The sequence below is a fragment of the Struthio camelus genome, chromosome 3 (genome assembly GCF_040807025.1).
Source record: "Struthio camelus isolate bStrCam1 chromosome 3, bStrCam1.hap1, whole genome shotgun sequence".
NCBI lineage: Eukaryota > Metazoa > Chordata > Aves > Struthioniformes > Struthionidae > Struthio > Struthio camelus.
The window spans coordinates 109,616,730-109,630,846 of record NC_090944.1 but is presented as its reverse complement, the minus strand read 5'-3'; the positions used below and the strand labels follow the sequence as shown (position 1 = coordinate 109,630,846).

The window sequence follows — 14,117 nt, the reverse complement described above, 5'->3', positions numbered from 1 at the left end:
CCCGACGCCCGAAGCGGAGGCACCTGCGCCCCAGGGAGCGCTTTAACCAGGGCGGCGATGACCTCCGCTGCGGCCGGGGGAGGCGAGTCAAGCGCTCTCTCACAGCCGGGATCCTTCGCTTCAGTGACGGCTCTACCCAAAATGCTAGACCCCGTTTAAAGTTACGGCCCCCCGGGGCAATGGGAGGGTTAGGAAAGCCTCGGAGCCCCGGCTGCCGGGGAGGGGGCCTGGCAGCAGCCCCGCTGGCCCCACCAGCAAGCGGCTCTGCGGCCGGCTGCCCCCCCCCATCTCTCCCCAATTTCCCCATTTCCCCCATCTCCTCCATTCCCTTGCACAACGCATCTCAGCCGGTTCTGTCTCTAACACGTCCCAAAAGGAGAGAAGAAGAGCAAAGGGTTTTTTTTTTTTCCTATTCTCAACCAGTTTAAGCACATTCCGCGAGAAAATGCCGCTTTTTTGCAGCGTAACAGTGCCTTCCTCCGCTCTGCGCGAGCCCCGCAGAAGAAGTAAAAAAACCCAGCGAGGCTCCTGGGCCGAACCGAGCCAGACGGATCCCTTTCGCTAAGGCCGCCGCTGTGGCTGCGGGCCCAGGTGCCCCCCTGGGTGCCCCCCCGGGCGCCCCCGGATGTCCCCCGCCGGGCGCGCCCCCGGCTAAGGCACGTCGGCACTCGCCCGGCGGCGGAGCGCAGCGCCGTCGCTGCCTGCCGGAGGGGGAGACTTGGTGTCTTTGCTCCCTGCCCGGCGGAGAAGCCGTTTCCAAAAGTGCCCGGGACATGGGGAGAGAGAGGGGAGCCTGCCGCAGGAGGCTCGGAGGGGGCTCCGCAGCCTGCCGGGGTCTGCGCCTGCAGCCATCCCAATGACACGTGGGGTTTCGTCGGCTCGACTGGCTCATCTGAGGCGGCATCTTTCGAGGGCTGCAAAGAAAATACGGTCTTGCAGTCACTGTAATCCACGGTTTTCATTTACTGTTATTCAATCAGGATTTATCTCTGTTTTTTTAGGAGGCTACTTTTCCAGGACTGTCACTCGATACTGATCCATTAAATCATTCCAGCTGAGAGATTAAATGTATGATTTGCAACCAGCTGGATTTCTCAAGTGATGTCTTCGCCTCCCTTCAGAGTATGAGCAGACCCGACGAGAAAACACTTTGCTTTGGCATCGAAACCCATACATTTGCCCAAAGATTACCACACGGAGTTCATTCAATGCCAACAGTATTCTCTTCCTTTCTCTTCACCGGATTAGATTTCCCCCAGCCATAAAACGCCTCCAAAGGCTAGATACCGTCGAAATGGCAACGCATGCCAACCGAGCGGGCAGTTAGCAGCCTTGAGCCTTATCTTGCATTAACGCCATAACCCATCACCGCCGTTTTGAGAGACACCCGCACTGGGGCGAGCCCCAGGCGAGGGGACCGGGGCGCCCCGGCCGTCGGGCCGGCACCGCGGGGGCTGCGGCCGTGCGGCGCCGGGCGCGGCGTTTCCAGGGCCGCCCTCGGCCCGTGCCCCCTTCACGGCAGCCCCCGGGGCCGGCCCTCGGGGGGCCGCAAAGGGCCTGTGCCACTGATGTCTGTGGCCTCGACGTGCGGTCCTCTCCGAGCTCGGGGGTTTTGTTTTTCATTAATGATGACGGAAGCAACGCCTGGGTAAGTATCTTGAAGGGGGCTTTATTTGCGATCGCCCAGTACTAGCCGATGTAATAAACACAAGATTCGGAGTAATTACGAGAAAGTGGACTGGCCACACTGCACCTCCGGGGAGCCCCCGCAGGGTCAGTATCTCAGATACTGGCAGAAATAAGGATCGGATTTGAAAATAAAAGCTGGGGGACGGGCCGGGAGGGGAAACACCATCACTTTCGCCGGGCCGACCTCCCCCGAAGAAATGCCCCCTCGAAGATGGAAAGGGTCTGCGGACTTTTGCACCCCGATACAACCCCACGGAGTCTTTGCACAGTGGGGGATCCATAGCACCTAAGCCGGAGGAAGCCCTGAAATTTTCTCGGCACCTCCAAGGGGATAGAGGCCTCCCTTGCCCGCATGCGAAGCAGCAGAGCTCAGAAGGGACCCTGCATCGCCTCCCGCGCATCTGTCCCTCCGACCGCCTCGGTTTCTGTTAAAACCGCCGGGGAGGTGGGACCGCACGTCTCCGGCCTCCTAACTTCGGAAGGCGGCGGGGTGAGCCGCGCAGGGACGGGCCCGCCCGCAGCCCGCTCTCCGCACCCCGCGCAGCGCCGCCGGCGCCTCCCTGCCCCGCCGGCGCGCACGACTCTTTCCATTTGAATCCGGGAGGTTTCCAAACCGCCCTGACTTTCCAGTTGTTGTTGTTGCTGTTGGGTGTGCACTCGAGAAGGTTTTAAGAGCAGTGTCCCAAGCTGTTTCTTAAGTTTTTAATATCCCCTCCCTTCCCAACGCCAGCCGCAGCCTTGTGAGCCGAGTGGTACGTATTATTGCATGCTCCACTTTACATATTGTCGCATTTAGCAGCTGCTGGGCTCGTGTGTAACTGAATATCTCAGGATACGGAGCGAAACCCCCTCGGCCTTTGCTCCGCAGCCGCCTGGGAGCTGCCAGCCCGCTCCAGTGGCCCCTTGCGCCCTCTGGGCGCCCCGGGACCCGGGATGCTGCGCCCCTGCCCTGCTGCTCCCGCTGGGAAAGCGGTCAGCAGGAGCGGTCTGGAAGGGAATAGCTGCAAGGAGCAAATCCCCCCAATCGCCATGTGTCCCCCGTCGGTGGGGAACAGCCAGCTCCCGCTTTCCTGCCACTAGGCGGGTCGGGCCGGGCGGCGGTGGCACAGGCAGCCCCGGGCCCAGGAGCCGCGGTTTCACTGCGCCCGAGCCAAATCCGCGAGGGGCCTGGCTTCGCCCTGCTCGCCGGCTGCCGGCTGGGCCCCTCTCGGGCTGCCGCTGGCTCTTGCTTTGGGAGAGCTTTCTGCAGGCACACGGACCCCCGGTGACAACGGGGAACCAGGTTCAGGCTCTTCGATTAAATGCACCGTTTGGATGAAGCTCATGCGAGGCGAGAAAGTGAGCGTCCCCGCAGCTAAGGTGCCAGGGCAGCGTCCTGCCCTGGGACACCTGCGGGGGTTGTAATAGCGCCGGGAGAAAGCCGACCTCTGCAGAGGGACCCGCCGGCGACAGCAAATCGCGGCAATGGGTGCCCATCTGCCCGGGGGGGCTCTCGGGGCAGCGCTGTAAAGAGGCGAGGGGGGAGCAAACGCTCGCTTGGATCCCGCCCGTCCTCCCTTCAGTGGGACCTCTGCGTCCGGCTCCGTGGGTAGGATGATCGGAGGGTGAGAGGAGACACAACCATGCTTTTACTTCTAAAATGCTCTCGGATAATGTTTCTGCTCCCCTCCCTGCCCCGGCCCCCAGCACAACTGCATCTAAAACCGCGCTTTGGAAAGGCGGGATGGGGGGGGTGTCTATCCTCGTCCAGCAGCTCTGCCCAGACCCAAACTCCTGCACGACCAGAAATCGCTCTTCAACATGATTTATGGAGTTTATCCTGCTCCAGAGCAAACTATAAGTTTTATAAACTCCCACTTCTTCACACCTCTTTCCCCGTTTTTTTTCTTCCTCCCTGCTGCCAGCCAGTCTTGCCTATGTTGACACTCCGACGAGTTATTGACAATCACTTTTCAGATTCAGCTGTCCGGCTCACACGCGGTAGTTTTAGCTACTGCCTCGGTTTTCCCGATTCTGGAGAGCAGAGCAGTGCAAATGAATATTCCTGGTGAAGGTAGCTTTCATCGGGTTCTTTACAAAATCTATTCCCTTTCCTCCCTCCCACCTCCTAGATATACACACACCATACCGACGTTTGCATTTTTCATGGCAGGACAGGCAAGTCTATAAAAGGCATGTTTGTTTTTCCTGGCTGTTTCAAATATGTATTTCCTGGAGGACTTCACATCTAATGGGGTCATCAGAAGCACATGTGCGATTTACATCTTTCCAACTGATTTCTCCTTTCCCTGCTTCCCTTAGCAGTCCTGTTTGCTACGTAACATTTTACCTGTCCACCTTAGCTCCCACTATCTTCTCCACTTTCCGCTGAGAAACGGTCCCAGACTCTTGGTAAAGCCCTAATCTGTTTTCGTGCATCTGTCTGATTTTAAAAAACGAGTCTTTTTTTTTTTTTTTTTTTGTAGGACTGAAAGCAGGGTTCACAACAGTGAGTAACTCGCTGCTTTGAAGCACGGTAAACCCAGCGGCCCCGACTCCACATTCCCTCTCGTCCTGTGTAGACGGTGCCATTCACTCCCACCAGTGGGGAGAGGGCGAGACTTGCCTCTTCAGCACATTGGCACTCGATTTAAAGGCGAATTTAATATTTAGCACTGGAGGTGAAGAGTTCTCCCTCGGCGACCAAAAACCAACCAAACAAAAAACCCTCCCATTTACTTAAATGGGAACAAGATGGACCTTCTCCCCGCGCAGTGAGCCTCTTTCCCCCGTGCAGAAAGGGGAAGACTTGCCTTTTAGCCCCGCTCCCCTGAACGAAATGGGAAGAAGCTGATCACTCAGCCGTGCTCCTAAATTTAAATATGTGTTTTTCCAAGCCCCAGAGCTACTCTCCTTCAGACAAAACCCTCACCTTTTCCTTGTGTGCTGAAGGACTCAGTGTGTTTTTCTTGGCTGCCTGAGCCGCAGCATTTTAATTCACTAAGCAGAGAACGCTAAAGAGTTCTGCAGTGAGGGGTAGTGGCCAGTATTTTCATCGCCACCCCCCTACATTATATGTATTGTATTTATCATGCTCAAGTGAGGGTTTGTTCAAGTCAAGAGGCTGCTTATACCGGGCTGCATTTGTTTCTCCTAAAGAAGGCAATAGATTTTATTTCCGGGTCTGGTAACAGGAGCCCGAGTGCCTTACACAAACATCTCTGGGCAGGCAGTGTCACTTGCAAGTCTTTTCACTCCGGGGCTGCAATAGCCCCCTCAAAGGCAGACTGAGGCTTCAGTTCGACCCAAACTCCTGAGCCAAGGGGCTGCGGGGGGAGGCGGGGAGGAGAAGAGGGAAAGAAGCTTTATTCGGGGGTAGCCCACAAGAAATATGCCAAGCAGCCGACTTCTCCCGTGTCGGTCATCTGTAAAATGGCTTAAACTATCTAAAGGGAAACGCGGCAAGGCAGCCTTTGGTAGGTGAGGCTCGACTGTGTTTTCCAGAGGGCCCAGCTCACCCCCAAGCGTAGGTGGCCCTGCCAGGGCTTTGCAAGGGGCAAGCGTTCAACCAGATGAATAGCAAGCTCCGGGCTTAAGTTCTGGCTCCCGGACTCGCCGGGATGGCTCTTACCCCAATAAACTTGCTCCCTGTCCCGAGTAAAGCGGCTTGGTCCCCTTCGGGGTCTGTGCTACGTGCGCAGAGGTCGGTCAGGATGGTCGCCCTTCACATCCACCACCTGCAAGGTGACGAACTACGCCTCGGCACGACAGCCATTACCGTTGTCGGTCTCCAACGTGTAGTTTCTCTCACAGCTCCTCACTACAGCACCCGGGAAGTTAACTCTCAGGTAATGAAGTGCAGGGTTTCCCGGCAGAACGATTCTGCTCTACTACCCAATGAATATTCAGCGCCCTGCTGTCTACAGAAATTGCTCTAGTAATAATCCCGAGGACTGTGTGTGCTTTATTCATTATGTAATTTGATAAGATTTTAGTTTGAGGGCAAATATCACACACATATACATACACACACACACACACACACACACACACACGTATGTGTATATGTGTGTATATACACACACGTACAAGTGAAAGAGAGGGGGATTCTGCCCCTAGGTAAGTGCTATTTTGCCGGGGGAGGGCCATACCGTGGCGATGGAGGTGGCCGGTGTAACTAGCTTGTTATTGCAGGATGGTGCCGCCCCGGCGGCGAGGCAGCCCCGGGCAGGCGGGCCGGGCCGGGCAGGACCGAGCCGAGCCCCCGGCGCCCATCGCCGCCCCCGGCCTGGGCACCCCTCGGAGCAGCCCCACACCTGCCCCGGCGCGGCAGCGGCGCGGCCCGTGGGGAAGAGGGTCTTCGCAGGGGGGGCTTTGGCAGGGCGCCCCAATATTATATTTTCTTTGCTCTTAAAAGCCAGGGTTTCATCAAACCCTGCTGTGCTCAAGGGGCTCAGCTGTGCGGTTTGCCTCGCCGCCCCCGCCGTGCTGCAGTAACCAGGGGGAGTTTTCAGGTATCCCTATGAAGCCTGCTGGATCCGGATCTTCCTGTCATTTGCGCCCCGAAACCTGCCCGGGTACCCTGCAAACAAACAGCCCTGAGATGAGATGTGCCCCATGTAACATAATGCTACTGAATCATAACTAATCTTTTAAAACCAAGGATTAGTCACGTCACTTTCGGCATATTCCTCTATCGGGAACGTTTTTTGTGCGTGGAAAATCGGGGGGATTTGGGCTAATTTACCAAACATCATTACTAAGGCAAGTACAGTCTGATAAAATGAGTTTTAACATGTATGGGTTTTCAGGTTGCATTATACACCTCCCATCATCTTGGCTTTAGGCTGCGTGCGCCCTTAATGCCACATTGATCTTTTCTTTTCTTTTCTTTTCTTTTCTTTTCTTTTCTTTTCTTTTCTTTTCTTTTCTTTTCTTTTCTTTTCTTTTCTTTTCTTTTCTATTTTCTCTGTATGATTTCTTTTTCTAGCTCCCTTTAATTGACTTCAGTGTCTCCCATTCTCTTCCTTTCTCTGTTTATAAGCGATCCTCTCTGCAAATTACAGGAGTTTTCATCGCCCCTCGATTTCAAAAGGCCTTTCTCACCCTGTCAGCCATTCATTTACTTTCCCCGATCGAATTCTGCCTCCTCTGTGCAATATGACCTTTTATTAACCACGTAAACCCCATCCTGTTTTCATACTGCCTCTTTAAATGTTCCCCATCCTGGCTTTAGTCTTTCTCTAATCTTTTAATTTTTTTTTTTCTCCAGCGGGCAAAGCCTTAAGGCTTTATTTCGGTTTCGAGGCCATGTTTTATTAACCCAGTCATTCTGTTTTTCTTCGCTGATCCCAAACTTATCTCTATCTCTAAAAATACAATATAATTAACTAGTCAGTTAATTCATTCTTTGCAGAATTGCACCGCTGCATGTGTTATTTTACAGGGAGCAGGAATCTTCTGTAGTCCTAGGAAGCAGTGGTTCCTACACTGGCCAACTGTTTATTTCCAAAGGATTAAAATTCATAGTTAAAATTACTAGGTGCCCATCAACGGAAATTACAGAATCTGCTATTTAGAGTCTAGTGCACTCACGCACACACTGATGCGTACCCACAGGCGAGTCAAAGGAAATATCATCTGTGCTGTTGAAAAGTTACCCCAAGGAGCAGAACCAGGAGAAACGTAAAGCTGAACACACTGCACTACCTAAGTAGCGTCTCCTCTACAACTTAGCGACATTTTGTTTACTCACTGCATCCCAACACAACGAGATCACTAAGTTTATAACCACGGGCAAGGGACACCTTTTTCGAGGCCGATCCTCACCCTTACCGAAGTGCATACCCTCACTTCTATACGCGCTAATGGGGCCCTCAGAGAAATGCTTTTAGCGGACACTCACAAACGCATTTAGGTGCTAATCCAGCTCCAGCTTATATCAAATTAGGACATTGCCCACACAAAACTCCTACTGATTGAAATTTCAGTCAGCGTCTGAAACCTGGACACGATCTTTGCTGATCTATACATATTTCTTCAACGCTTGAAGCCATATCGTCTTCCCGGTTTATTTTTCAGAAGAAATTCACTTTAGGGGAAAAAAAAAACCCGCACACACACACAACAGACCGTTGCTATCTTTGAGGAACCTTTTAAACGCTCGGATTGAGCAAAGAGTTGGTAGCGAAGGCGCAGGCATCCCTGGGCGAAACGCTGTGCAGCCGCAGACTGGGGAAGCAAAAGGCGCTATCTCACTTGGCTTTCAACTCTGCCGATCTCTGCAAAGTAATCAGCCTCAGCTCTTATATTTTAATGAAGCAACCTTGCGAGCAACGCGCCTGCCTCTACCATCGCCCTGTGCTCCCCTCCCCCCCCCCCAAAAAAAAAAAGTTCCCGGTATCACAGGCGCTGGAAAACACTTTTGCAGTCGAGCTGCAGCGCGCCCCTGGAGTTGGGCCGGAAGCCCCCCAGCCCTGCGCGGCCGCGTACAGCTGCACGCAGAGGTGGCGGGCAGCGGCTTGTGCCGAGACCCCCGGGGCCTGTCCAGCCGTGGGGGCAAGCGCCTCCGTGCGCCTGGGGAGAGCAGGTGGGCGGTCGCCCCGAGGGCCCGCACCGCGTTTCCTCCCCCCTCGCCTTGCCTCCCCTCCGGCGGCCCGAGGCGGCGGTGAGGGGCGGCGCCTGCTCGCGGCCGCGGCAGCGTGAGGGGAGCCCCCGGCGGGCGCCTCAGGCCACCGGGCCACCCGCCCGCCCGGCGCTGCTGGCAGGCCGGGCTGAGCCCGAAAGCGTCTCGGAGGCGAGTGAAGCAATCGCACGCCGAGTTAGATTTCTAAATTTTATTATAAAATAAAAGCAGAAATATTTTCCAAAGAATGTATTCACATAATATAAACAATAAACAAAACTAAGGTCGAGTGACTTGCGGTTGATACTGTCGTTTAGGTCTAAGGTTGAGCAGCAATTCCTTATTTTTTTTAAGCCCACTCCTGCCCGCGTTACACGCCGACGGGAGAATCTGCCATTGCCTTCCACTAGGGCCGGAGTCGGGCCATCATTTCCTTCCCACCCAGCAAATGGCGAAAGCACCACATGGACAAGGCCAAAGAAGCTGTCTCTCTGCATAGCATCAGCTAAAGGAGGTTACAGAGTCTGCCTAGAGCGCGTGTTGCTGCTATAACTTGACTACAACTTTTGTATTCTTAGTTGAACTTGTACATTGTACACCTGCCACGGATACATAACTACAATAGAGTACCGGGAGCGAAGCGTAACTTCCCGAGAGGCGTGTGAACAGCAGCCTTACGCTCCCCTTTTCTCCCCACCCCGAAAAAAAATTACAATGTGCCTCTTCACACGCAGACCGGACCAGTCAAATGAAAATACCAACAAATTCATGAAGTTAAGGCTGGAAAGAGCTGCTACACAGAACCACATTAGAGCCTGACATTAAAATCACAGGTCCTATCCAACAGTCCATACATGCCTGAAAGCAGCTTTAAACAACCCTTAAGGCTTTGTCACAACATTACTGCACGCAGTTGAGTTCAGTACCTTCCAAACCTACAGCCAGCCTGCCTGCCAAAGGGCACAACACAGCCACCAAGGAGTTTGTCATCGCTTACAAAGTCTCTGGTAAGATTAAGGAGGGGAGGGAAACAGAAAGACAGAGAGAGAGAGAGAGACAGAGAGAGAGAGAGTAAAGGAGGGCTGGTGCCAGGGAAGGGAGCGTGTACGCGTTTTTAAGAGCCCAGATCGACCAGGTTGGATGACATGGGGTTGAGGATGGAGTCCTGCAAGCTGTGGTGGTGCATGGGGTCGGCGCTGGGCACGGGGATGGCGCTGGGGCCCGGGGGGTGGCCCAGGCCGTGCAGGGGCTGCAGGCCGGCGTTGGTGCCGAGCAGCAGCGCGGGGCTGGAGGAGGGGTGATCCGGGGTCCCTGACGGCGTCTTCTCGTCCTCCGAGCTCCCCAAAACTGTCTTATTCCCGTTCATAGACGCCGAGAGCGGGTTGTGGCTGTTGGAGTTGGAATTCTCGTTGTTTTCCCTAGAGGAAATATAAAAGAGGGAGGGAAATCACCGTGGGGCCGCCGCTCCGCAGCGCGGGAGCGGGGGGCGGCGGCGGCGGCGGCGGGACACTCGCTCCCGGGGAAGGAGAGTAGTGTGAAAACAGTAGGTTTACAAACTCTGCAAACCTCCAAGGCCTCTTCATCTGGCACAGAGGTCTAAGGTCCGCCGAGCTTGTAAACAGAGTCTCCCACTAGCCCAGCGGAAAGTGTCACTTTGCCAAAACGTCATTTTCTGCGTCCGTCTATCGCAAAGCGTTTGCACAGCGTGGGGGGGGGGGAGGGAGGGGGGGAAAGAGGGGGAGGAAGACAAAAAAAAAAAAAAGAACGACTTTTTAACTTGAAAACGGCTGCCGGAGCCGAACAGAAGTTCAGCCGCGATTTCTCTTGGCAAGGCCGAGGCGAAGCGAGTTGCGCGCAGCCCCGCGGACTCGCCTCCGATGGGGAGGTCTCGCTTTCGCTTAAGTAACCGGACATTTCTTCCCCTCACCCGAAGCTTAAAACTCAAAACATAGCCCAATATGGAAAAGGAGGCGAGAGAAGAGAGTTAACTCGCTTATTTCCTGAGCCCGCTGGGGAAATGCCTGGCACAGGGCATCCGGCCTCTCCGTCTCTTCCCGGGGCGATGCCGGCGCGGAGGGCTCGGCGGGGGCGGCCCCCGCCAAGGGCGGCTTGCGGGGAGCCACGGCTTGGAAAGCGGGACAGTGTTTCAAAAATCAGCACCGGGCAAATACCGAGAAATCGCTGGAGCCTTGCCAAGCCCTTTCGATTATTATTTTGAAACGAGAAGGGCAAAAACGGGGTGGGAGCGACCGTCCTGTCAAGAATAATGCAGCCTTTAGACAGAGCCTTAGAGCCGCAGCCCTATTTCAAGTCTATGTAATAACTCTAGGGAAGCTTTCAAACATGCTATCCGACAGAGGGGCCCAATCCTGCAGGACTCGCTCGAGAGGAGTGAAGCCATTTCGCTGACATTTTTTTCCTCAATAAGGGCTGTGGGATGTGGCTGGAGACACTTAGTGCCAAAAAATTAAAAATAGAAAAGAAAGCTCTGTTTGAACAAGTTGCTCGAGTGAATGGCAATCCCATGAACACCGTGTTTTCCAGCGCCTGGAGTGTAATATTAGGTTGAGTGTATTTTTTTCAATGTCAAAAATCTTATTTGTCTCTGGAGACCTTTAAAATTTGATTCCTCATGAAAAAAAAAAGAATGGAATAAGTGTAACCTTCATTTCCTTTGGATATTTGAAGGTGAGTCCCTGCTATCAGCAATAAAAAGGATCTCTAACATCTCGTAAAACCAACACTTACGAGGATTTGAAGGAAAATTAAAGCGCTAGCACTGTTTCGGGAAATGTATGGAGCAAATCTGTGCAGAGCCCGAACCTGCCGAGTAGCGCAGCTGCGCGGAAAGCGCGGCCGTGGCGCTCACCGTTCCCAAAACACATTCGGTAGAAACGAAAAAAGAAGTCTCCGCCAAGGCACGGATCTACGGGAGATTTGCAATCTGTTAATTAACCACACAGGCCATATGATTAAATCCGTATGGACGGGGTAATTCAGCGAGCTGGCAAGTAGACAGTATGGATTTGGAATATGCCTTTTTTGCTTTTTCGAGCAGTTTTCTTAAGGCACTGACTGGGACTGCTGACGGATAAGTCATCCCGAGCACCCGAGCATGTAGGCATTAACCTCTGCCCGGCAATTAATGATCCCTTCACTCCGTTTAACGAGGAAAACACAGTTTCGGAATCACGCTTGGTATAAGAATAAACTTATCTTAACACGCATTCATGAACACCTCGCTGGGCACTGAATACCAACTGCATTTTTATGAGCAAGGTAAAAGATTGCCCCGTTCAATCCTTACCGAGGTCTGCCTCACGCCGGGAGCTGACGTGAAGAGCAATGTTACGAGCAACTATTAACAGCGTTTAGACCAATTTGTTCCCGCTTAGCCCCTTGCCATTCCCTTTCTGCGCGGGGGCAACCTTCAAGGCCGCGCCCCGACGTGTGCGGGCCGCGCCGGCCACGCGGGGCCCCAGCCCTCGCCCCTCCGCCCGGGGGCTGCCGCCAGCCCCGCCGCCGCCGGCCTGCCCCGACGGCCCCGCCAGCCCCGCCGCCGCCGGCCTGCCCCCACGGCCCCGCCGCCACCCGCGGCGCCCGGCTGCGGCTCGACGGCGCCCCGAGACGGCGCAGCCCGGTGCTGGGGCGCCCGGGGCTCCGCCGCCGCCCGTCCGGGCGCCGCTCCGGGGGCCGCTCCGGGGGCAGCTCCGACACCTCGGGCGGCCTCGGCGCTGCCAAGGCGGCCTCGCAGCCCGACGTGCTGGGCGCCGGGGCTTGTGGCGGGTTTCAGCGGCGGTCGCACTTGGCCGTGACAAGCGCCCCGGGTAAAAGGAGCTGCCCCTGCGGCCGCCGCGCTAATTGTCTAGGAAATGATAGCTCGGCGGAGGGAAAACCGCCGGGCCGTCTTTCCCGGGGAATTTCCTTCCTGTTATTTTTCACCGGCTCTCGGTGGAGCTGGTCCTTCTCCCTTTCTCTCCCTGCCCCCGCCCCACCGGCCCGAGCCGGCGGCACCCTCCGGGACGCGCCGTCCTAAGCCCCCCCCCACCCCGAGCTTCCCCCTGGCCCAGGCGGAGGCAGGGCCCGGGGCTCGGGGCGGCGGCTGCCCTCGGGGCTCGCCGCCGGGCCGGGCGGCGCGGGGGAGCCGGGGGTGGCGGCCCCGGCGACGTGCCGGTGCCAGCGAGGACCTGCATTTCCCGGCGCGGGGGGGAAGCCTTGGCAAGAGCAAAGGTGCGGCCGCTGGGAGAGGCGGCGGGGCCGTCCGAGGGGCGCTTTCCCGTACCTTTCCTTGGCCTCGGCGGCTCGGTCCCGCTGGCGGCGGTTCTTGAACCAGTTGCTGACCTGGGTGGTGGTGAGGCCGGTGGCCTCGGCCAGCTCCCGCTTCTCGCGGGGGGACGGGTAGGGGTTGTGGGCGTACCACTCGCGCAGGACGCTGCGGCTCTTCTCCTTGAAGCAGTAGCTGGTCTCCTCGCCGTCCCAGATGGAGCGGGGCAGCGGGAACTTGCGGCGCACCCGGTACTTGCCCACCGCCCCTAGGGGTCGCCCCCGCAGCTTCTCCGCCTCGATGTAGTGCGCCTTGAGCCAGAGCTGCTGCAGCTTGGGGTGGTTGTGCGCCGAGAACTGGTGGCTCTCCAGGATCTTGTAGAGCTCGCGGAAGTTGCCCCGGTGGAAAGCCACCACGGCCTTGGCCTTGAGGACGCTCTCGTTTTTGTGGAGGTGCTCGCACGCAGGGAGGGACCAGAGGAACCGCCCCAGCCGCTCGATATTGCCGCCTTGCTGGAGCACCTCGCAGACGCAGGCCACTTGCTCTTGGGTGAAGCCAAAAGTCGGGAGCATCGACATGGTGAGCCCTGCCCCGCCGCGCACCCTAGAGCCGCTGCCGCGCCGCGGGCGGCCGCATAGAGGGGAGCGGCGCGGGGCGGCGGGCAGCGCCCGGCATGTGGGGCCGGCCCCGGCCCCGACCCCCGCTCCGGCCCCGGCCCCGGCTCCGGGACGGCGGCGGCGGCGCCCTGCGGCCCCGGCCCGCGGCGGGCGGGCGTCACGGCCGGGCGCGGGGGGCCGCGGCCATCGGCGGCGCCCGGCCGGGCAGCGGCCGCAGGCGGCGGAACCGGGGACGAGGAAAAAAAGGAAAAGTCTAGGAAAAAAAAAAGGAAAAAAAAAAGGATCGAAAGCTCGAGCGAGGAAAGTTTTTTTTCCCCCGTCCGCCTCCTTTTTGTAAGTCCGAGTTGCGAGAGTAACTTTGTGCCTCTTTTGTCTCCTATCTGCAGCGCTCGCAGCGGCCGCGGCTCTCCCACCCCCACCCCCCTCGGCCGCCGGTTTGGGATCTCCCTGCTTCCCCCCCACCCCCCTCCGCCGAAAGATCCAACATAATATAGTGGTAAAGTCCTGCTCTCTCTCTCCTCTCCCTCTCTGAGTTTTTCCCCCCTTTCTTTCTCTTTCTCTCCCCCCTTTTTTTTAATAATATTATTCTAAGCTGGCATGAAAAGTGATTATCCGCGCTGTGATTGGTCCAGTTATCTGACCCGGGGACTGCCAGGAGAAGACAATAGTTTTAGTCAAATTATTTGCCATGGTGACGCTGTCAATCAGGGGTAACCCGATCTGTTTTGAGGTGGCTCCCCGGCTGGGTTGACAGATTGCTCAGATCCACTCAGAGGCGGCCCTGCGAGCTGAGATATTAGTGAACGAGGGAGAAATTTCCACCGTGACTGACGATGCAGACACTCAGGGGGAGAGGGGGGAGCGCCTCCGCGCAGAGCCCTGGCCCGTGCCTCTCGCCGCAGGGCTCCGCCGCCCCGTCCGGGCCCCGCTGCCCCCGGCACCC

The 14,117-nt window shown here is 56.5% G+C and overlaps 1 protein-coding gene across 1 annotated transcript; it reads right to left on the bottom strand.

The window, feature by feature from the left end:
- Window positions 1–8,491: 8,491 nt before the first annotated feature.
- On the bottom strand, window positions 8,492–13,237 carry SIX2 (SIX homeobox 2). Its single transcript, XM_068936466.1, has 2 exons — window positions 12,576–13,237; window positions 8,492–9,711 (listed from the first exon to the last, which is right to left on the bottom strand). Exons 1-2 carry the CDS (start codon window positions 13,133–13,135, stop codon window positions 9,408–9,410), a joined length of 864 nt encoding a protein of 287 aa, XP_068792567.1. The 5' UTR covers window positions 13,136–13,237; the 3' UTR covers window positions 8,492–9,407.
- Window positions 13,238–14,117: the final 880 nt, after the last annotated feature.